Below are 24,447 nucleotides of genomic sequence, written 5' to 3'. Positions count from 1 at the left end.
GCCATACTGATGAATCTTAACATGGTCGAAACAGCTGTTCATAGCTGCCACTACAAGGGCAGATATGGCAGTGGTGCTTGCATAAGGTACTGAACATACTGCAGAGTTTAAATGTGTTGCCCCTTGCTGAATTTTGACACATAAGTACCCAAGACATGCGCTCATTGTTACTGTATTCACCAAACCAACAAAGAAAAAACACATTTCGATATGCATTTTTTTCATACATCCTAAGCCTTAGCTGCTGGTGGAAGAATTAGTAGTGTCATATGACAGAAAAAACTGTTGCTTAGGAGACTGAGGGAGCTAACGTAACTTTTAAAGCAACCACACTTCTACAAGAAATATCCCTTTTTATTTGAAATCCCTTTGAACTATTACTACAGCAAAACCCCCCGAGGAATATTGTCCTATCATTAATTTTGTCATTTGTAGTTCGTTGAAATTACCAAGAACTGTGAATTTGTCACGGTAATTTTGGGAGGGTCATCAATATTTACAGGGAAATTTTTCGGCTAATTTCAGGCCAGTCATGGTAAGCTTATCTAAGTCTCTCGCCTCTTTCTATGCCTTTTACTTTGATGGCTTTAATTTTAAGAAAATTTGAATGTATTGGTACAAAAATGAACTGTCTAACACGGTGGCCGTTTGAAAGGTTCCAGTGCTTTGCATGGAAAAGTTCTTTGCCTTCTTTTAATGAACAAAACAACATTTCGTTTCTAAACTTCTCTTTTTTTATGTCAGAAATGTTGATAACCTTTATAGGTTTTCTGTGGCAAGATACTGAGATTAACAACTACGTTCATTTCTGATTTGATACAAAACATTAAATTGATTTAGTCATTCACCTATTTTCCAAGACTGCTTTTCGTACTTTACACTATTTTTAAGTTATTGGCAACTCTATAAACACTGTAAGGTACAGAGATTTAGAAAAGCATACATTTCTACTAGGTTTTAGTAGAATTAAACCAATCAGAAACTCTATATAAAGAGCATACAAAAGTCGACATTCTAGCTGACCCTCTACTTGCTGACTGATTCACAAACTCCTTCCATCTTGAGCCAAGTTTTAACCAATAAGAAGGCTGAATGGAACTGCAACCTTTAGTCAAAAAAGGAAGAGAAAGCACGTTTACACCAACTATATTCTATGGTTGCCATACAAAAACTGTTGAAATGAGGGTAACGTTTTTGCTGGAAGACCTTAGTTCAATTCTAAAGCCTTACATTTTTACAGTTTTGTAAATTGGGTATCTTCTATGATGGCTTTGCTGGAATTTCTTTTTGTCAGACATGATCAATCTAAACATCGGAAACGAACAATTCAGCGAAAAAAAACTACTACATGAAATATTTACTCTTAGTATTAAGTTCCTGCCCAGCCAGCTGAACTAAGGAAATTAGTTGATGCCTTAACCTTCCAAAATTCCTTTCGATCACTTGTGTTCTTTTCCACGTATACTGGAGTTCAGCAAGGACATTGTCACAATCGATGGTTGTGACCCGCAGAAAGTTTTACAGACAGATAAAAAATGCCAAAAGTAATGATAACTCAGTACTCCAAATATTTATACAGAATATTGCGTAAAAACCCCATCTAAATCTTTACGCTTGCTACGTTCTTTTCAACTTGTTTTTCTTAGATTTTAAATGTTCTATATCCCTTCCCGCCCCCCGCCTTCCCAGTGTTCGTAGATAATTAGCATAATTATTAAATGGTAAGCGACTACGGTACGCTGCCGCCGCAGCCTCGCTCCAACTGATTCGGTGAAATCCTAGCTGATCAGTGGCTTGTGGTACCACAGGGTTTCTCACTTGAGGCAAGTATCCTCGGCTATTGGTATAATGATAGTAGTTGGCTATTGGATTTTCGTGGTAATTTGAAGGTACAATATAGTTACTATGGATAGGTTGGACGGCTGAATAGACTGACTCTGCTGCTATGTTTGCTTGCTGGGGATAAGTTCTTCCAACTTGTACCGTCTGCTTTGTATTTGGTACAAATTGATTGCTCTGTGGTTTCTGAACTTGCTGTTGTACTAACGACTGTGTAGCAAGAGTCAATACGGCCGGGTTTGGAGCAGGAGGAGCAGTATATGTCACCACTTGTGGTGCTACATATTTCACGGGACTCTCTGGTGTCACAGGAATGGACCCAAACGTGTAGGTTGGTCCGCGTGGAACTTGAGGAGAGCTAGAAGGAGACGTCTCAGGAACTGGAACCGAGTCACGTGGCTTATCAGGGTGTGCAATTGTTTGATGGTTTGGTTTCTCTTTAGTCCCATGTAAAATCAGCTGCCATTCTGTAAGAGTGCCATGATTTGGTCTGTTATCACCGAGATCCTTGATTTCTAGTGTCCATGTACCTCTGGGATCTTCACCCCAAGAGTGCGTAGTCATGAAAGGCCACTTTGTGAAGCCCTCATCTGAAAGGTCCTCTTTTCTAATGGACAACAGGCAGGATTTGGTTCCCATAGGAGATGTAAGGTATGCTACAAGATCCCCACGTCGAGAGTAATCCAAACTAAGCAAGAGCTGGACGTGTTCCAGGTAGCGAATCTCGGCCTTAGTCCCTGAGCAACCATTAGAGTGCATCGTTATCTTCAAAGGCTCGTTGTATTTAATAGGTCTGTGGAGAGAAATTAACGACAGTGTATTCTTTGCTCTGATTTCTGGTTATAATTTCTTCCGATTAGCGTTGCTTAATGCCCAGCATACCATAGATCCTTATAAAGTTGCTCCATGGAGGCAGGGAGCTCCCAGAAACCTTTATTTTCATGGGCCTTTGAGAACATTTTTTGGGTTATTCATATATTGTTCCGTAAGCGAATTAAAGAACTCGTTCTTAGAGCAGATAGGAGGCGCCCTTACGGTTGTGTTTTTTCGTTTAATGTGTTTACCGAATAGCTTATGTTCGATATTATGAAATTCTAACTTACTCCGAGGCTTTCTGGTCATTTGTCTATATTTGGTTTGGTTTTCTTTATGTTCATGTCTCTTCTGTCTATTTTGTCGCGAAAATATCTAACAATTCTATATAAAATCAAGAGAGGATAAAAATACAAATGTATCGAACAGATTTTGACAAACAAAGCACTTGCAAGTACAAAGAAACTGCTTCTAATAGCAAAGAAAAAGCAAAGGATTTGAAAACTCACTTGCGATCCTGGTTTATTTGTCCTCTACAAATGGTCTTTTCCGGAACGGTTTTAAAAGTATTAGGTTTGGCTAATTCAACGATCTTTTCTGCAACTAACAAACCAAAGCCGAACTTTCTGTTGACATGAAGACCAACTCCATTAGGGCTCCAGTCCTGATCATGTTTTAGTGGTTCCCAGTTTGATGTCCATACTACAATATGTTGAACATCACGCCATGTCAAGCGCGGGCTATGTAAAACAAACAAGCAAAAACATTAAATACATCCTACAACATGGTCATGTTCTTTTATACTTCACTGTGGGTAACTGTCTCATAAAATTAACGACCTTGGGCGGCGCTAATAATTGGTTGCGGTTCCCCTCCCCCCCCCCCCCCCCCCCCAAATTTGAATCAGTCAGCGTAGGCTGGAGAAGACGTATTGTAGCACTATTCAAAGTTAGGTTTCTAAACCCTTCTTTACAGATCAGTACTATCGTAAATATGACTTTTAAAGTTAAGAGTTTAAGGAGTTTTTTAAAACCCAATAGTTGTTCGAAGCAGGCTTAGCTGTAATCCTGGATTACGTACAAACAGAACATATGAGTTGCCAAGGTAACTAAACCTGGATTTATGCTGATCATCTTTCGAACAACTCGGCCCAGGTGGTCTCCTGTTTTGTGACTGGAACGAACGAGACTATTCGACCGGTTATCTCATAACCATCCCATATTAGACATAAGTTTTAACCAGGCGATTGCGGTAACTCCACGGATCGTCCGAATCAACCTGCATCACATTAGAGGGGTTCCACGTGACGTCCATGATCATTTCGATCGCTTGAACACATTTTCAGACAACTGAGGTGATCAGTTACCTTGGGCACCAGAGGGTTTTTTTTTTCTCGCGAGCGGCAGGATGTTTCGACAGATCCTAAAGACTTGACGAAAACCGGAAACCAGGCATGAAAAAGTCTCTGGCAGCCAGGAACTATTATATTTTTTCTTATATGGAAATCAGGAATCGTAAGTGAACCAATCATAAAGTGCACAGTGGGTGCAACTTATAACAGATTTTATAAAGTGATACCAAGCATGCTTCTTACTTGACCTCCAACGCAAGCGCTATGATGCCTGCAGCCAGCGGTGCCGACGCTGAAGTTCCCGTATGTCTTTCAGTGCACACGTTATGTAAATCTGTTGTTACCTAAAAAGACAAAAAAAGCTCTAAAAGCAGCTTTAATTGCACATGCATATTCAAACGTCTTTCCATTTTTCCTGATTAAAGCCAGAAACACCCTTTGAACCGATTTCCTAAGTTGTGAGCAACTGGAAACCAGAAAACTACCGGCGATATCGCAAAATTATCGATTTTTTTCTTCTTGTAAAAGAAGTTAGAGCGTTAAAGGATGTATATTTTAACATTTTTTTAAAGATAAACATATTTATCTAAAATTGCAGGACAACTCACAATTCTTTTTTCTCCGTGCGCCCCACTGCTGAAGGTAGTAGCCAGAGTTGAAGAGCAGCTTTCTGAATACCAGGGTGATTCTCCGTGATCAGAAGCGGAACTTATTGACAGCGTATAAATACTGTCTGTATATCCATCACAGTTACAGCTGTCTTCATGTCGACCACCATTACCTGACGCCCAGACAAATATGGAGCCTAACCCACCGCGACCCTTTAAATTTAAACACAAGGAAAGACATAAGCATCATTTTTGACTGATGGTTTGTTTATTGAATAATGATTAATTCTACTGCTTGAAGTCTACTGTTTCAATTCTGAAATAAGCCGATTATACCTTAGCCTGTTCCAGGCGTTCAGTTAATTGAGCGCGGGCGAAAAAATTGACGTGGAAGAAAAACAAGGCGGCGAGACTACTCTCGCCCCAGCCACCCCCGTTTTTCTCCTCGTTTTCCCCTCGTAATTTAATTCGCTTCCACAATCTGAACACCTGGAACAGGCTAGTTAATCCTCCATGTTACAGTCAATGCATAGATTTTGAAAGCCGTCATGAGATGCTAGATGGGTCCTTATTTTTCCTGCCCGTTTATTAAATTAAAAATCATTCCAAAGAAGTAAAGAATTAAAGGTATGACGCCCGACCAAATCTGTTTAAAGGCTTTTGTCTTAATAAGCGTAATAGGTACAGTAACAGAAAGCTTGGGATGTCTGTGCATGATAAAGTTCAGTGCAAGCAGTACCTTCGTGATGCCATTTTCAAACGCAGCAGCAGCCAAAGTCCCAGGTCCCTCGACCGTGGCTCCGTCGTCACTAGGCCCCCAACTGGCAGAATAGATATCGATGAACTGAGGATTGAGGCTCAATGAGGCAGCTTCCACTTTATCAGTCACACGTCCGTCGAGCATACGTACTCCTGCGTAAAAACGGTTAGTTGAAAAGACGAAATTGACCAATGGAAGTATTATATCTGATAATAAATCCTTCTCGAATTCCCGACCAGGAATTAATGGTTAAACGCAAAATAACGTTTAAAAAGAATCTAAATACAGGGACCGCGGAGCAAGGTGAAACGTGGGAGGGCTGACAATTGAAAATAATTTTTTCATATTGAAAATCGAAAAATTTCTAACTATGGGCTATTGCATTTAATATCCGCACCTCCCCGGTTGAGGAACCATGGAATTCTCCAGGGGTAAGTTATAAAAATTGAGGATTTCTTTAGGGGTAGATATAGAGTAAACAAATATGGAATTCTTTGGGGGTGAAGCCTTAATTTTCACAAAATTCTTCAGGGGTAAACCCAAATTCTTCAGGGGTATGACCCAATTCTTCAGGGGTAAACCCATATTTTACGGAAGTCTTCAGGGGTGAATGCAATTTTAGCCAATCTTAAGGGGTAAGATGAAAAGGTAAGTCCTCAACCGGGGGGGTACGGACTTTAAATGCAATAGGCCTATGGCCGTTCACTGTTCAAGTAATGTAATTCTTCCTGCCATTGAATATTTCATTGATTCGAAAGGAGAAAGTCAAAACATAAAACTTGGCGTTTGAAATTAAAGAAAATACAGAGAATATAGTGGAATATAGACGGAAAAAAACTTGTTTCAAGTCTTTTTTTTAATTTTAATTATTTTTCTTTTTAGCGCAAAAAGTGGGGGCGGGGGCGCAAAAAAGTGGTGGGGCCGCGGCCCTACCAGCCCCTCCCCCTCCGCGGTCCCTGAAATAAACCCAAAGAATACCCAGCAACCTTTTCCTGATTTCAAAACAAAGACCAGGCGGCCTGTTGGCGAAGTTACTCGCTAAAATTTTGCTTTTGTCGCAGTGACTTACAAATCACTTCCTAAAGATCTCAAAATTGTTTTCCCAAAGAGTTTAACCATGTCACTCATGTAGCTGTAAAGATAGTTCCCGATCATTCATATTCTTGGAGGTATGCTAGGTTTCTCTTTTATTCTCTAATTTCACTTGCCAAGTAGATTCCCAGTCACTATCTACCGAGTTGATTCGTATGCGAGAATATATCACCTCCTATCTTTGCATTGTAGGCCACACCCACTCCGCACACTGAATTGTTCGCTTGAGCTGCAACTTCTCCCGCACAGCGGGTACCATGCCTATAAAACAGAGGTAACAACGGTCACACTGTGAAAAACAATGACTGCATGACTGTGGTGGTATTGACGACTCAAAACGCTGCACTTTACGCGTGGTTTCTCCCCAAAGAAAATCGTAGTCCAGCAGCCAAGAAGTCAATTAACAGGATTTCGTCCAAGTTACAGGAATTTCACTAGTGCTAGTTAGTTGCACTTCGGATGCATTTAGGAAGTACGTGAGCTATTGATTAACGAAAGACTGTTTAATTACGATGAAATTAAGAAGTACTTGAAGAAAGGGCAGAAGCCCATGGTAAGGCTGACTAAAGGACCCGGCATTCACCAATTTGCTTCTAAATTTGCAAGCGTTCTGACGCAAAGGAACAAGAACGGCTTGACTGCCTCAATTAATCCATGATGTATATCTATCAGTGCTGGAATATGTTATAATTTTCTGCCTTCTAATAGACTTACTTATTTTCGTTTGTTGGATCATAGCGAGGAAATGGATCCCCATCCTCACCATTTACGTCCCAACTCGCATCAGGATCCTGTGAAAATGAACTCACTTTACTGATCATATCTTCTAAAGTTTTAATATCAAAGTAAGACTAATTTCTACTTACGTAATTTCGGATGAGATCCGTATGGTTGTGCTCAATCCCTTTTGATATAACGGAGAGGAAAGTTATTAGTTTAGATTATTGATCAGGACAGTACATGAATCTATTAGTGATGACTTACTACAGTGTTGATTTTCTTCGGCAATGCCGTGAACCAGTTACTTCGAATTGAAGAGTGACTCAAACAAAGGTGTGGAAATGAACATTAACGACTAATTATCCCGCCCAATTCCGTGAAGCGCAACTTAAAACATGAGGATGCCATAGCAGCCTCTCGTAACTGGTCAGCTTGGTAACCTACCATCATCCAGAATGGTAACGACCACACCCTTTCCGGTGATGCCTTGGTTCCAGACAGGAAGCACGTGTATGTCAAGATCTTGATCTGCACGCTTATCATCCTGTGTAAAAACACATCGAACATTTTAACTCGACTTCGAAAGGTACTGAGTTTATGAAAGGAATGTTTATAGGTTAAAATATAAAAGTATTATCAACTGTTTAACAATCAAGTTTAAAAACACCAACACGTAACTTAATGTTTTTAGAAATGATAAAACACGTTGAACTGCGAGTTTATTAATTGAAGACCTTCAAACGCTTCTCTGTACTTACAGATCTGTCAATCTTTTCAGTAATTTTGTGGTTGGGTGATGTAAGTTGCAAATTAGTTTGGCGAAGAAACAAATTAAAATCAGTTCAATTTCAATTTGCTTATTGTTTCATGGATACGTAAAGAACTCGTAATTACAAAATAAATATGAACACAGAGATCTGTTACATCAAGATTGTAAGATATACCAAACCCATTAACGACTTAATTTGATAGTGATGCCCCCTCAAACATGCTTAAAAGAGGGAAGCTCCAGTTAAAAAAGAGTACACAATCAGCGTATCAAGTATTGTGAGACATGAAGTTTCCAGACAGAAAAAAATGTTCAACCACCTTACCAGATACCACTGACCGTCCCAGAGAGGATCATTAAAACGAGGAACAATTCCCCTCGCTGTCATTCGGTCATGGAAGTGGCCTCTCTTCACGCGGATTTTCTCATGTTGTTGTTCCGCCCACATAACCTGCATTAGAAAGGTTATTATTATTATTTTTATTATTATTATTATACAAACTGACATTGATAATTATAAAAGTTTAGAAAACTAAAACAAGTTTAAAAAAATCACGGTCATTTTAAGTTCTCAAATCTTCCCATCTCAGGGAAAAGAAGAATAATTAAAGAATAGCAAAAGAGTTAGTTTATTTCACGATAGCTGTTTTTCAAGCGATTCTTTGTTCTAGGGGGCCTGTGAAAGCACCCGTTTCGTCGAGTGTGCAAGTTCGCTCGAATAAGGAAAAATTTTTGGTGAAAACATAGTAGAACTAAAAAGTGTTAAATACTAAGTAATTACTTGAGGATCTTCTATCAACAACTGAGTCCGCTCATCTGCACTCCGTCTTGAGCGATGTGGCTCTTCAGAATGCACCAAGTGGAAAAAATTGTCCAAGGTACCAATCTACATATTCAAAAATAAAGATATCTGTTTTAATTTCTATCACCTACCAGGTTTTTGGTAAAATACGACTGACGCATAAAATTGCCTGGCTACATAAGTTTCCATAAACATACCATTTATTTATTTTCAATAAACTGTTGCTAAACCAAGCAATTATACTTTGCTATGGTACAACTTCATTATCTTTCCTGTAAGACAACCCTGCAGGTCTCTATGCGATGATCTGTCTACCTAACACATATACACCAGTATAGTACTGTCACTGAAGTCACTGCAAGCCGGCAATGGTACTAAAAGAAAATCAAATGTACGCCGGAGGCGTCTCTTCTAGGTCATATGTCAATCAGAACGCACAAAAAATTTCAAATGAGCGCTATCAATCTTCCATATCCATGATCTTAGTTTGTTGGAGAATACTACAATGCTTGTTTTTTTTTGTTCATGTAACGTTTTCAATATGTATTGTTGAACGGCTGGAGAACAATCTTTCTACCATTGTATAACTTCAAATGCCTTCATGTTCATCAAATCTCCACAACAACCAAACGTTTTTGTGTTTTCAGAACAACTTTAAAAATATGTTTATCCTAAAAGCATGAAAAAGCAGTCAGTTCAAATCTGAGTGAGGTTTTTGAATCAATTTTAGTTTATTTCAAGCATTTTTCCTCGTTTAGTGGGTAAATAACCTGTCTTTGCTCAATGTTAACACATATGACATGACAAGATTGATGTATCGCGAAACAAAGTCAATTAAAAATTCCCATTAATTTTCAAAGGAAAATTCGCATGCAAAAAAATTTTTTAACTTACAAGTGGAATCTGGAACTCTAAAATTGTGAGTTTTTAAACCTGTCAACAACGCCTTGGCGTCACTGAACGAGTGACAACATTGAAGAACTGTCGGACAACCGTAATGAAGTCACCGAATAAAAAAGCTTATTAAATCCGAGGGAAGAAAACTGATTCTCTCTTCCCAGTACAGATTTCGTGTTACATTGATGGCCTGCAAAGTTATTTCCACTTACTGAACTGAGAGTATACACTTGGGCCTTTATTTCGACATGTGGCGTTATTGGTTTCCACCCTTGGAAACATCATGTCCCAATCAACCAGCTCACAACGTTTATTACCAGTAAACTTGTGGCAACCCAAAATCCCTTGATAATTTATCCAAGAAAGTAGACAGTTTTTTCGTATAAAAGGCACAAAGTATGAATTTATTGCTTTCAACTCTTGAAAAAATGGGATTTATTTTATAACAAATCAAAAAACACGACTAGGGAATAACGAGATTTATTGACCGAGTATTTGTCTGACCTGCCGGGTGGCCAGTGTTTAAGCTAGGCAGGGTAAAGAAAACATAATAATGGAATTCTATATCAAATAAGACCGGCAAGTACTTGTCAGCCCTTCAAAACATGCTGGGCAAAAATCATTACGACCCCGATTCTCTACCTAGCACTCACCGGTTCAACTTTGTCAAATCCATGAGATCTTGCGATTCTTTTGGCAATTTCAATACCGCCCTCCACCTTTATCGCCCATCCGTTGGTGAAGACTTTCCCGGCGTTTTTATCAAGCGGTAGGGTATATCCATTTGTCTTTAGGGGCCACGCTGTTAAAAGAACACATAATATTACGTTGGCGAGGCCCCAAGACCGTGCAACTCGAAACATCGCATCGCTCCCAACTTTTTCGTGGAGAAAATCTGATGTAGAGTGGAAGGAAAAATCCGAGAGCTTTGGCTATTTATTATTAACGTCAACGGATGTTTGGCTGGTTGCGAAGGTCATCTTTTCTGCAAATGGCACCTGTCATTGACTGTTATTATCAATTGATCTTTATCGCCCGAGAACCAATCACAGAGCACTGACGTCATAAGAGGGAAAAGCCATATGCAGCCATGTTCAGTTGAACAATCATGTTGTAGGCTTATTGAGAATGGAAATAACAGAAAAAGGTGAAAAGGGAAGAAAATAATGGATAATCGTATTTGGAGGGTATTCTAGTTGCATGTTTTGATGGAGGGTTTAGAAAAGAAGTTTCATTTCTTCAGAATTTTGTGGGACTGGCCAATTTCACTCTCGAATTGAATCATGAAATTTGTAGAAACAGCTGATTTTTGAGACCCGGCCAATCCATTTGCATTGACGCACAACACCGTCTTTTTAATGAATTTTTGCTTCTTAGCCAGTTTATCACAAAGGTGGGAGAACTAAAACCAAACCACATCCCTTCAGTATTTTTCCATATTTAATTTGTCCCTAAACTGAAAATAACAAACCTAAAAACGAAGAGGACGGGTGCCACAACAATACAAACATGAGCTATAAAAACTGACTTGATTGGGCCTCAGACATAACAAAATTTCTTACTGTTGAATTTCAGCGTACAAATTTCTCACGTCGTCTGTTGTACGACACTGATAACACTCTGATAGAAAGATTGTCGGTAAGCCAGCTGTACCCTTAGTTGAGAAAAAATGCTTTTAACGAGACAAAAATAGGCTAAAAGAGCACCTGTTTGGGGGCAAATAACAAACATCGTGAAATCCTACTGGCTCTTTTATTTTTAAAGTTTTTTTTTGGGTCTTAAAAATACCTGTGGTAACTTGTGGTATTTTGATAGGATTTCTTTGGGGGGTTGCATTTGAATGTTTTCTCCACAACCAAGAGAGCTCACGAAGAATATCATTTGGGAAATAATAATAACCGTCATTTCGGAGAAGTTTTTCAAGACCAACCGTTTTTCGGGCGTGAAATCATTGCTGTCTTACTGCAGCATAGGAAAAATGTCTTGTATTTTTGAAGCCTTCTTTAGCTCATTGTTGAAAGGTTCTTAAGTGTCCGCACCTGATTGAAAAAGAAGTTGTAGCAAATCTAATTCTTCCCTCTCCACGCCTTTCGACTCCATCATCCCTTGCCCTTTTAATAAACCTATCAAACTGTACAGTTGATTCCAAAGAGTTTTCTTGAACAATAATGTACAATCCTCACATATTCCAAACGTTTCCCTCACAATTTACCGATCTTCTCGATGTGATGGACCACCGACGTTGAAGCTATTGAGAGGAAATCTTTCCCATCACATTTTTGTTATAAGGCGAAATTACTTTAAGACGGAATCCACCAGGAAATTGAGAAATTTTAAGTTCGATGGACAAAAACCTTGTACCAGAATAATTTAAAGAATATGCATATTGCATTCTTTTTTACATTTTCGAAGGGCTAAAGATGTAATTAGTCATCTGTAATAACAGCAAAGAAAATTTCTCATGGGAGTCCGAGAAAATGAATGTCAAATTTCGCAAGAATTGTGAAAATACAGGTAAAATTCTGAAAATTTCATTTGTAAGATGTAATTTTGTGAAGTTTAACATTCATTGTCTCGGGCTCCCATGAGAAATTTTCTTTGGTGTTATTACAAATGACTAATTACATCTTTACTTAAAAAATTAAAAAAAAATGCAGTATGCTTTTAATTATTCTGGTGCAAGGTTTTTGTCCACTGAAAATTAAAATTACTCAATTTGCTAAGGTAACAAGTTCCTCGTTCCCAGGGTCGAATGGCAACGAGGTTGACCATTTTTTTGTCAGCGGCTGCTACCTATCGTTTGCCAGCTCATGCTTCGATTTCAAGATGGAGGACGTAGAGATGTATTCTGATCATTTACTTTTTAACAAACGACAGCTTGGACCGATCGGTCAACACACAACGTGAGTTCAAGCCTTATAACACGCATTTATCTACGTCATTCTCAACTATTTTTCGCCATTTTCGCTCTCAGTGGGCCTATTAATCAGCTTTATATTCTTCCGTTATCGAAGACTTAAGTTTAGGTTTATATTTATTTTACAACAATTTTAGTTTTCTTTATAAATGGTGCCAACATTTTGATTCCGATTACTGAGATTGCTGTGAAAGAAGCTAAGTATTCTTTTCAAACCAAGTGTAACTTGATTCTTCAATATACATGCAAATATGCACCGTCAAAAATGCTATCGTCTAAATATTTACTTCTGAGCAGGTGTGGGGTCTATGATTTGTTCCGAATTATTCACTGATTATTAAGCTTTTGATGAATCTTTTATAAAATCGTGGTGATTTTTAGGTATCCTTAGGGAAGTGGGTGTTGTGGCAGGCGTTATTTTTGAAATTTTTTTTTATATGCTGATGCTAGCGTATGTGCCTTGAGTTGATAAACGTTGCCTGTCCCAAATAAGAACAGACAGAATTGTATTAACCGTACAAAGTGCACCTTCACTGGCTTCAGACACAATTGCAATGTTTTACTCAGCAGCTGTGGCTTATATGCATTTTTTAGCAATGGACCATTTGCTGCTTTGACAGTGCTAATGTACTCCCTGTTTGCTCTCCAAATGTTACACTTGTAAGCATTTTTTCAATTTCTTTTGGGGTGACTGGAATAGTACCCGGGAGGAATTGGAAACAATGTTTATGGAAAGTTTGGGTTGGGGGGGTTGGGGGATGAAACATGATGAATTGTAGGCAATGCATAAGTGACCAGTCATGGGGACCCAAAAAATCCCCAAAGCGGGTTTTATTGCCACATTTTTCTGTTTTTATTGTGGGGTCAGAATATTATTAAACATCTTATATGCATACAAAGAATGACATTCACATATTTTCAGAGAGTTTCAGTGAAGGAGATTTAGAGAATCAGCTAGTTATTTTTCTTTCAATCTTTATTTTTAACAGGACCACACCATATGTGATAGCACTGGTTGTTGCTAAGTTTCTTCATACCTTTGGATTATTTGTGACTTATGAGCAGCTTAAAGTTTTCCATGTTGTACAGTTCTTATTTATTGTCAGGCTTTGGTATGTTTTACCCAGATCAACTTCATTCTATCACAATGTGACATGCATTATTATTATTCAGTTCATTAATAAATTATTATTACTCAACCTTCATTTTGCCAATTAAAGCAACTATTTGGGAAAGATGTTCTTAGGAAAAAAAAAGCCCAGATTGATATATTTATGAAGTTGTGACAGAGTTATTACTTAGCCTGTCTCCTGAAAAGTGCTGATGAGCAATAGTGATCAATACTGTAACGTGATGGTCTGTTCTTGTAATAAATTATTTTGGGTCTGAGATTCTTCATCTATCTCCTTTCTTCTGTTCAAATCCAAGTCAAACGAGAAACTTGTGTCATGAGGATGTGTAGAAATGTGGCCTTCACATTTGTACCACCTATTAAGGTGACTTTAATTTGTGTTTTTTGCCTGTTCACAGCTCAACTGTTATCCTAGTAATATTACAAAGGCCTGTCTCATCAGGAAAGAAAATAACTCCTAATCAGGTAAACTTGTCATAGTTCTTATGCATTTCGTGCATATTGCTTTCATTAAAATTCTGCAAATCTACTGCTAAAATGTATATTTTTTATGTTAATTTTCAGTGGTACAAGATAGGAAAGCATGCTATAGCATCAACTGTAATAAGTTTAATTTGGCTTGAAGGTCTTTCTCTCTGTGGGGCATTAAGGTAAAAATATTTGAGCAATAACATATTTAGTCCTCATCATTAAATTATACCTGTAGACAGACAGATAGCCTATATTTTGGCACAAATAAAAATAAAAACTCTTCAGCTCATGGGGTCTTGCAAAAATATTTTAAAACTATTATGCAAAAACTAAAAAAACACGTTGAAAAGCTCTGTAAATATAGACTACCATACACCCTTTTTTCCTGTTATAAATTCCCCTTGATAAAATTAAAATCTGGTAATCTAAAATTTCCCACTGTTAACACTCCTTTTTTCTCCACACAGAACAGTTTTATTATTTGAGCATAGTGATGTAGTTGTGTTAGCTGCATTAGGAGTGCTCTTCCATTCAAATGGTACTGGCCCATCAAAGGTATTTATATTGTTTGGTTTTTTAGAAGACATTTCTTAGTTTTAACATCTATGAGTCATTACAGTGCAGTGTTACATTTAGACATAGAACATTTGAAGGAGTACAAGATTAGTGTTACATTGCATGAACTTTTTAAGTACTACAGTTTGAGGACAAGAGAAAGTAAATCCAAAACCATTAGCTGGTCTTAGTTTTGTCTTGGTACATCTGCATGTGATCATCATGCTTATGTCAGCATTTGAGGAGGATTATTATAATGTAATATATAATGTAAGTAATAATGATACCCCTCAAATGCTGACATAAGCATGATGATGACCTGCAGGTGTACCAATTGAAGACAAAACTAAGACCAATGGTTTTGGATTTACTTTCTCTTATCCTCAAACTGCAGTACTTAAAAAGTTCATGCAATGTAACACTTGTACTCCTTCAATTTAATGTTCTGTGTCTAATATATTACTTACACGTTCATATTTTGAACGAGTTTTCTGGCTCCTTGACGTAAGGTGTCAAATAAATGATTCATTGATTGATTTAGAAATGTTGTTTTTTGCCTTTTTTAGGTCAGAGGATCAGTGCTTCTTCTTATTGGAATGTTGTGTCTTCTTCTGTTTGATAATGATGCCCGCAGTCTGAGTCACCGTATCCTTATAAAATTATATTTTTTGCTTAAGTAAAGCCTTTGTTGTAACTACCACTTTACATCGTACTGTATTCCATTGAAATGTAACATTTTTCATACCATAATGCAGGTCAGGAAACATCAAAGTCTGTGTATAGTAAAGAAACTTTTTCCTTAACTTGCCCACAGCGGAAGGTCAACATCACAGTCAGTGGGTTCATTATTATTACATAGCATTATCTAGGCTTGGTTTACCAGATCACAAGGTAAGTGGTTCTTTAAAGCATGTAATATCGCATCATGTCGAACTAGTGCATAGTGGTCTGTATTTGAATAATCATTTTTTTAATTTCTTTGCAAAGGGTGGACTTATTCTTCTTCTGTTGGTACTGTTGTGTAAAATTGCACATAAGAATATTTCAAGAACACTAGCAGTGGAAATTGGAGGTGAGCCATGGGGAGTGTGGCATACGATAGGTAGTATGGGATCAGCTGTCCTTGCAATTTTTTATCACCAGGAATACTGTATTTCTGTTGAATGCTTGTTCTTTTGATTGCTAGGTGGAAAACGACTTGCGGCTCTTTCCAGTTGTTTATCTTCAGTGATTCTTCTGCCTTTAGCCCTGTTATCATATTTTACCCAGGTATTTATTTATTATCCTTTGTTTCTTCTTCTTGCGGTACACAAACCACTGGCAGACCTGCATTCTTTTCCTTACTTTTACCGTTATACCATGAAAGCTTTATAGGTGCAGTGTACTAGTTGATAGGTGTCCCTTAATTTTCCAGCAGGTATTCAGTGAGAGAATCTAAGTGAATAAATGAGAAAAAGGAATTGAAAAATGTGGTTTTCAAGGGAAGGAACCATTGTTGTAATTGATGATAATAGCACAGCTAATTTAGACTCATTAGATGACTACTGCCAGGTTGTTGAAACGTCAGTCACTGTCAACAACAACAGTCCTATTCAGGACTTACGTTCACCCGGACAATCATACTCAACCTTCTTATGAGAACTAATTTTATTTTACATTTTGTTTGCTCATACAGACGACAGATGTTGATTGGACGGAAGCAGTAATCCCATTTGCCATTATTGTATTTCTTGTCTTTATATTTGACTTTTACATTGAGTCCTTCTGTTTGGCCAAACTTGAATCCACCAGAACAGGCAAAGTTGGTTCCATTGCATCATTTTTATCTGCTGTTATTCTATCATTTCTTTGGGATCAGCCCTGGGCATGGAGCATGCATGAATGGCATCACGGCAAACCAACGGAACCTCATCTTGTATCCGCTGGCACCTTATTTGCAGCTTTCTTCTTTGTGCTGGGTGAGTGGTTTGATGCAAATATAAGCTCACTCCCGTCAGCAGGCAAATGAAAGGTGGAGGGAATGACCTGCTTAAGTCAAAGTAAATGAGTTTTTGCTATCAAAGTTCTTTTCCTACTCCAAATGGCCTGAATTTTGGCATGAAACATGGATGACTCTGGAGCATCATATACACAGATGTCACACAAAGCATATTGACTTCATGGCTTCAGTTAGGCATTCTCATTGTGGAGTGATCTCTTGACTTATGGGTGACACCGTACATTAGGTTTGGGTGGTTCATCCACTGGGACATTTTCATTAGTTTCTAGAGCTGACACCTTCTAATGGTTAAGTTTTATTGTATTTATTGAACTTACTGCATAAACTAGCTGTTACTCCTGTAGCCCTTTCCATTTACTGGATTACTGTTAAATTTGAACATTTATGTTTCAGCCACAAGATTACTATCCAGACCTTCGCTGCGTATGACCAAAGGAAATCTTATCGGTTATACCACAGGCGGCCTTCCAATCTACAACTACCAGACTCCTCAGTCTGTACTAAACACTGTGCAGAGTCTGCTGCGGCAGATTGTAGAACAGTCAGAATCAAGGCAGATCTTCTATTTTCTCTGCCTCAATCTGGTAAGCAAAAACTCTACCTATCAGCCAATAATCAGTTTTGGCCCAGTTCTTTTTTCTGTTAGCTAAAAAATTATGGCCTATATTGGAGTTAAATTTGTGGGACATTGATTGTTTGGTCAGTAAGAAATGGCTAATGCAAAAGTTTTGAATCCTAGTGTTTAGATTGTGTAAGAATCCTCTATCACTCTTCAGTTACAGCTCAATTCCCTTGGCTTTGTTATATACTGCAACTTAGAAAGCAAATCTGTGCTCACTCCAGCGAATCTTTTGGCATGTTATGTAATTCTAGTTTGTTGTCTATTAAAATTTCCAGTAGGTCAGCATGATCTACTGTTATTGTATGTTTTGTGGAAATAACTTAATATCAACTATTTATCATGTTGCCATTGGTCTAAAAGTGAAGTACTTTTATCAGTTTTAGTCCTTAGGGCACACTCGTTTCTTCATGTATGACATCAGGAATGGATGTCTTATATAACATTGCTGTTATCACTGCTATTCCAGGCATTCACGGGTGTAGAGCTGTTGTATGGTGTATGGACTAACAGCCTTGGACTCATATCTGATGGTTTCCACATGTTGTTCGACTGCACTGCACTGGTGATTGGACTTTGTGCTGCACTCATGGCGAGATGGAAGGCTTCAAGAACATTTTCATATGGGTATAACATGAAATATTAATGTTATCCCTAACATGTAGACAACATTCAGTCATCTCTAGAAAATGCAACAAAGTGATTCACAGCATTTTTATTACAAATTTTTTAAACTTCTTATTTTTGCCATTCCTTTCTTTGCTTTGTATGTACAATACGAATTTTGAGTATTGTTAACCTTGAGGTTTATTCATTTTTAAGTCTCTTTTATTTCTTTTTAGATATGGCCGTGTGGAGATTTTATCTGGCTTTGTTAATGGCATATTCTTGATAGTAATTTCCTTCTTTGTGTTCATTGCTGCCCTTCAGCGTTTGTTTGATCCACCAAATGTCAACACTGAGAGACTATTGGTAAGAGAAAATCTTGATCCGGCTCTCATGAGTTCATTTTATTGCATTTCTATGATATAGACTGTATGGTTCAGGCCGAACATTGAATGATCCGAAAAAAAAAAAAAGTGAATCTAACTTTCTGCATGTGAAAGTATGTTACACATGACACAAAATTTAAGTCCATTGCTATCATAAAATTGTACCGATTATTAATCAGTAAGTTCCAAGCTTACCCTTCACCCAACCTTGTAATGTATGTTACTTTGGCATTCTTGTCATTTTTTTCGTGTATAAGCTGCAAATGCCCCATGGTGGGGCCATCGATATCAATTTCATTCAAAAAGCTTACCATGGGGTTCATAAAATGTGAACAAATACTGTTTACCATTTGTTTTATGTGAAAAATATTTATTGTTGTAGATATGTTACAGTCAGGGCAGGTCAAGCATATGCCCCAAGATTGCATTAATGAATTTATTATTTGAAGGTTGAATCCATTGGTAGTTGTAGAGTTCAGTTTCATCTCTGCACTCCTGCATACGTAATGAGCAGTGAATTCACACGTGAGGTAGTCATGAAATTTCTTGCTGCTCAGTTTTCTTGAATTTGATGTAAATGTCTTTAAAAAAATAATTATTTAATCCATTCAAAGATTTTTCAGGAGTTATCTTCAAAAATTCACTGCTCATTATGCATTCAGGAATGCCGATTTGAATTTGAGATTGGTTGCAACAACAACTAATGGATTCATTTTTCAAATAATTGATTCATTAACACAATCTTGGGTGGTACGCTTGATCTGCTGTGACTGTAAATGTAAATGCAAAAATGTGAGTACTTTGCAAGGAAAAAGGAAAGGTAGCCATTTAAAACCTGTATTCAGTTGGGGATGAAATCTGTTGGTATTCTCTGCTTGTGTCCTCTGACCAGGTTGTGTCTGTTGGAGGACTTGTGGTGAACTTGGTAGGCATTTTTGCCTTCAGGCATGCACACTCACATGGCGGCAGTTCCCATGGTAACAGTAACCATGGCCACAGTCACCATGGTCACAGCCATTGTCATGGCCACGGGCAAGGTCACACTGATGAGGATCATCATCATGATCGCAGTGTAAATATGCAAGGTAGGGATTTATATAACACATATTAAAACAAAAGTGAACAAGTCAGGTATCTCAGTAAGGTTTTGAAAGGGAGTCACGTGTGTGTGAATAAGGGTGTGTTCAATATTTGTCTTTGTCTTTTTTCGTTTTGTCTCAACCAGTTTTGTCAAAAAGTTGTTGATCTGGCTACTCGAAATTGAAGGTTAACAACTTGTCTTGTTCATGGTACACGGTAACGTAAGCAGTTGCTGGCTTAGTTGATGCGTGAATTGTAAAGATTCAGCAGTTGACGTTTTCTAGTCTCGTTACAAGATTATTTCATCAGCGGTGTTTATCTTGTACAGTATCATCAGTGTTGAGTTTATTTTGAATGCTGATGTTCTGGTTATGTTACAGGAGTATTTCTTCATGTTGTCGCTGATACCATGGGCAGTGTTGGAGTGATAGTATCCTCAGTGCTAATTGAACAGTTTGGATTCTTTATAGCAGACCCTCTGTGTTCGTTATTTATCGCGGCTTTAATATTCCTCAGCGTACTTCCTCTACTTCGCGAATCATCTCAAGTGTTGCTGCTTAGAACACCTCCCGAACTTGACAAAACCGTCGGCAGTGCTTTTAATAAGGTTAGTTTTTACTTGTATACCACGATTCAGCCCTGATTTCTTCTTTTGCCCTTAAGCTCAGTAAAACAGGCAGCCAGTAATCTACCTCACAGTTGAGACCATTGCAGATAGTTGCTGAACAATCTCCTTATGTTGCTTGACCTTAATTTTTAATCGTACATTTTCTTTCAGTACTCCTTATTTATTATTTTTTCTAATTGTTGTATGCACGACCCCTCCAGCAATGCTGATCTTTTTATCGTGCTAAAATAAAGTTCTTATCTAACTATCTACCTGAAATTTGGGATAAATTTCATGTCCTTTTCTTTTTTCCGTATTTCTCCATTTGCCATTTTTTTTAAAGTCTTGTTATTGAAACCAGTATACCGGAGAGCAAAGATGATCATTCAATTTTTACTTCCATGTTTATTTTTGTTTGTTTGTGTGCTTTTTTTTTATAGATTTTATCTCTGGATGGAGTTCTCTCGTACCGAGACCCCCATTTCTGGCGGCACTCGTCTGACCTCATAGTTGGCTCAATTCATGTTCAAGTTGCACCATCAGCCAATGAACAGAGAGTTATTCAAATGGTAAGTACCGGTACCTGAGCAGAGTGTTCATTCGACAACTGGCTAGTGTCCCTTGTTTAACAAGTTTCGGATTTGAACGGTCATTCAGTTTGTTCTGTTTACAGTGAAACCTGTATTATACACACTGGACTATCTCTTTTGTCTGCTTGGAATCGTAAGGGGAGTCGTTGTAAGAACGGTTATGACCTAGTGAAAATCAAAAATCGGAGTCGTAATGTCGTAAGCGGAGTCATAAGCGTGACGGAATCGGAGACGGAACAGCCAGAATGTTTCCATTTTCCCGAATCTGCATATGACTCCTCTCTTACAGTCTAGTGAAAACCAAATTGTTGTGGTTGGAATATACAAACCACAATGCTCGTTCCCGGCATGTTGTATGGATGGTTTAAGATCCTCTGTCTGGCATTCTAACAACCTAGTCAGTTCACTAGATCGTAAGCGGATCAGAGGGCTGTTTTCATTAGATAATGACGCTCTACGCTTCAGGTTATGACCGACACCGTCGCTAGTGAAAACCAGCCCGGTCTTAACAGAAAATATGCGAAAAAAAAGTTGAAGACTCATAAAGCTTCTGTCCTCTTAACTTGGGGTCCCCTTAACAAAGGTTTCCCACCGTACAAACAAACATAATACCATATATTAACTGAAAAAACAATACTGCGGTAACTGAGGTGAAGACATTTTTTTGCTATTTCTCCTGATGTACTGCCTTGGTGGGGTGGGTGTCCATCGCTGGGACCAACCTAAACCACATCATGATCAGCTGTAGGATTGCGCCCCAGTTTAAACTCGACATCGACACTCCCTACCCTTTCCAGTATAGACTGATACTATACCGCGAATTGCGGTGTGGTGATTGAGGGTAGCTGCTAATTAGGCTTGTGCTGTATCTTAATTCCCAGGTTGGCGCACTTTTCAAGGAATATGGAATCACGAAGTTTAGCGTTCAAGTAGAAAAGGAGGCGTTCTTTTATCATATGTCAGCTCTGTCAGCTGGATATAAATCTATCCTGGCTCTTAAACAAGGTGCTGATATGCGTTTATCTTCACCTGGAGGGGAGGGTGACTCTGGCATCATTAAAGCTGTATAACCCAGCCATCCAATCTAGGCACTCCATAAATTAATTAATTGAGTAAAAAATAATGTTATTTATTTGCCATCAAGGATGGTCCACGTTTGCAAGAAAGGCACTGTCTTACTAATTCAAGGCGCTGTCCTCTGAAGGAATAATCGTCAACAGGAACGATCATGTTGAGCGGTGGACACACGCCGCTCTCTCGCCCTCCCCCACTCCCCGAGAAGAGACTTTTCAGGGGAGGGGTGTAGGCTCATTTCCTTAACAGTGGCTGGTATGAGTATCCCTTTGTTCAGTCGTATCATGCTGTGTGAAGTGGTTCTAACTTTTAAGTCCGCGAATACTCAGATCAAAAAAGCTACTGACCTGTATTAAGCAGTGGTACAGGTAATTATTATGTTCTTCCATCGCTTGATCACAGCTATGTAAATTTGTCCAAAAGTTTTATTTCCTGTCGCAAAATAAATGATCAAATTCTGCAAACAAGACAAAGGATGACCTTGGGTCCTGGTCTACGGATGCTCAGCTGAGTGAAGTCATTCACATTTTATTTGTACATAAAAAAAACTCTTGTAAAATAATCGTATGTGAAAAACTCAGTGGGTGGATGTAACTGTTAAGAAAACAAGGGAATAAAACCTTTTTAAAAAGTGTACACAGTCGGCTTTTGTTAATAAAAGAAATCCTTGGATGAATTTAGTAACTCTTTTACAACTGTAATTTACAATTGTAGCTGTTGTTTTAGCGTCTGAATAGAATGGTTACACTTGTGAAAGTTTTGTTAAATTGACCCCTGCAATAGTGTTCTCGTTAGTCGTGTACTAAGGTTGTTCCCCCCAACAATATCTGCCAACTTCTACTGTGTATTTGAGGATGGGTCTGTCGTTAAAATGCAATACCATGTTAATTGGTAAGAAGGACTTTCTTCCCCTGTTTAAGACGGGCTCAGTTCGGGCGCCTACAAATAAGAAGCGCGCTCTGCAACATCTTTGAACAGTTGTGTCTGCAGAACGGTGAATCATTCTTTTCATAAAACTAACTTATTAGAAACAATCTCACTGACGGAATAAAATGTATAATTTAATCTATTTTACAGAGTTTTTCTTGGATAAACAAAGCCCTCACCCAGCCTCAAATTATGAAAAAATATTCACATTAAACGTAAAAGACCACTCACTACATGAACGCTTACTCAGCTACACATTAATCATCCTACACAAGTCAAACTTTTCTGACAGCTGTGTTAGAGATGTCAGCATGTGAGCTGTTCCCATGTCTCTTCGTTACCCTGGATTTTCATTTTTCCGGCGTGGAGTTCCATGCATGCGCTTTTCCGGTCGGCAGTCTCGAAATCACCAAAAAGCTGCAGAAAGGTTGCCTTGTGTACAGGTAGCCTGGACTACAGAAGTAGTAGTAGTCGCTTATTATCCTAAGGGATAGTACAAACAGGAAAAGATGCAAGCGCGGGTAAGAATCTTCAGGCGCTCGCTCGCTCGCTCGTTAGCTGTACAAACCACTAGTTCGCAAGCCGGCAGCGAAATAATGAGAAGGTCTACTGTAACAGAGTTTTGCACTCATGGCCTCAAGTTACACATAAATTGACAACCTCGTTCCCAGGGTTGACAGGGTTCACTTTACGTCACAGTAACCCTGGGAACGAGGGTAGTGATTTGATCTTTTGACGAAATTGTAAAACTTATTTTAGATTACACGGAAAACAAATGTTTGCTTTGCTTTCCTGCTACTAATTATATCTTAAGTTGTGAAGAAAACCTAAGGTGATAACTGCCTAGAAACAAACTCCTTTAACTCGCCCGAACCCCCTTCCCAAGAATAAAAGTCACTTGAAATGTAATGAAACGGCGCGAATGACAGGACAACAGCACTTGTCCTCTTCACCAATTAATTTGACATTAAGCTCGGACGTCAGCGTACAAGCACGCCTCTCGCATCCGCTATCGGCCGGTCCATTTATCAGCTAACTGTAACCCACCCGACCCATAATGTGTAAAGTGTGTGAGGTGATACTGACTGAACCAAATTAGCATGGTAATACAAATACATGGCCAGCATGATCAGAAGTTTTCAGATGAAAATCAAGAGATCAACTCTCGTCTGAAAACTTTTATCGTTTCATGGAAAATAAATGTGAGTACAAGAATCTGAGGATAAACTCATAAAAGACATTTGATATTCTCTCACGCGTGTAACTGTTGTATTCTCCCTTTGGAATATATTAGTATTTTTAAGCTAAAAATTGCGACAATTGCGACAGATACGCGTATGCTGCAATTAGTAAAGTAAATAACAATCTACAGTAATACATAACTTAATCTTCTAAATTCATTCAATTTGGAAAGAATGTGCAAATAATAAAGACCCCGAATTTTAAAACGTACGCATCTGACTGAAATGTCACTTTCAATATATTCCTTTCCTTCAACGCAAAATTGCAGTGATTTTGTTACCTCTGCGTCCCGCGTCCCTGACGCATAAAAATCCTCAAAGACGCAAAATAATTCATGGCATGCGTCCATGCGTCCCGTAGGACGCAAAGATCGATCGATCCATCTAAACACGTGTTTGTATAGGTAATAGCATGATTAGTATTGATATTTGGCATAAATACCACGCGAGATATTTCAAAATTGTTATACGTAATTTCACGAGCCGTTAGGCGAGTGAAATTTGAAACAATCTTGAAATATCACGAGTGGTATTTATGCCAAATATCACGTACAAATCATGCTATTATATGTTTATACTACTACCCGCAAAA

At 38.3% G+C, this 24,447-nt stretch overlaps 2 protein-coding genes across 4 annotated transcripts; one reads left to right on the top strand and one right to left on the bottom strand.

The window, feature by feature from the left end:
- Positions 1–329: 329 nt before the first annotated feature.
- On the bottom strand, positions 330–10,608 carry LOC140936232 (neuroendocrine convertase 1-like). The gene is made up of 12 exons (XM_073385664.1): positions 10,305–10,608; positions 8,734–8,838; positions 8,278–8,403; positions 7,628–7,727; positions 7,330–7,367; positions 7,178–7,254; positions 6,636–6,724; positions 5,351–5,523; positions 4,612–4,824; positions 4,247–4,347; positions 3,162–3,392; positions 330–2,632 (listed from the first exon to the last, which is right to left on the bottom strand). The coding sequence occupies exons 1-12, from the start codon at positions 10,512–10,514 to the stop codon at positions 1,618–1,620; spliced, it is 2,478 nt and encodes an 825-aa protein (XP_073241765.1). The 5' UTR covers positions 10,515–10,608; the 3' UTR covers positions 330–1,617.
- A 1,857-nt stretch (positions 10,609–12,465) lies between these two features.
- Positions 12,466–22,363, top strand: LOC140936935 (proton-coupled zinc antiporter SLC30A5-like). Of its 3 annotated transcripts, none has more exons than XM_073386445.1 (17): positions 12,466–12,554; positions 13,558–13,680; positions 14,099–14,165; positions 14,265–14,350; positions 14,639–14,726; positions 15,293–15,371; positions 15,541–15,617; positions 15,714–15,798; positions 15,913–15,995; positions 16,402–16,684; positions 17,119–17,309; positions 17,814–17,971; positions 18,187–18,316; positions 19,229–19,421; positions 19,797–20,023; positions 20,464–20,592; positions 21,495–22,363. In XM_073386445.1, exons 1-17 carry the CDS (start codon positions 12,478–12,480, stop codon positions 21,681–21,683), a joined length of 2,265 nt encoding a protein of 754 aa, XP_073242546.1. In that variant the 5' UTR covers positions 12,466–12,477; the 3' UTR covers positions 21,684–22,363. The 3 variants fall into 3 exon arrangements, with proteins under 3 accessions (XP_073242546.1, XP_073242545.1, XP_073242547.1); XM_073386444.1 differs by having other exon boundaries at positions 15,714–15,828; XM_073386446.1 differs by lacking the exon at positions 13,558–13,680 and having other exon boundaries at positions 12,470–12,554; positions 15,714–15,828.
- The last annotated feature ends 2,084 nt before the right edge of the window (positions 22,364–24,447 follow it).

This window comes from Porites lutea, chromosome 5 (genome assembly GCF_958299795.1).
Source record: "Porites lutea chromosome 5, jaPorLute2.1, whole genome shotgun sequence".
In the NCBI taxonomy this organism is placed as follows: Eukaryota; Metazoa; Cnidaria; class Anthozoa; order Scleractinia; family Poritidae; genus Porites; species Porites lutea.
Note: the sequence above shows the minus strand (reverse complement) of the source record. Positions and strands in the feature narration are given on the sequence as shown.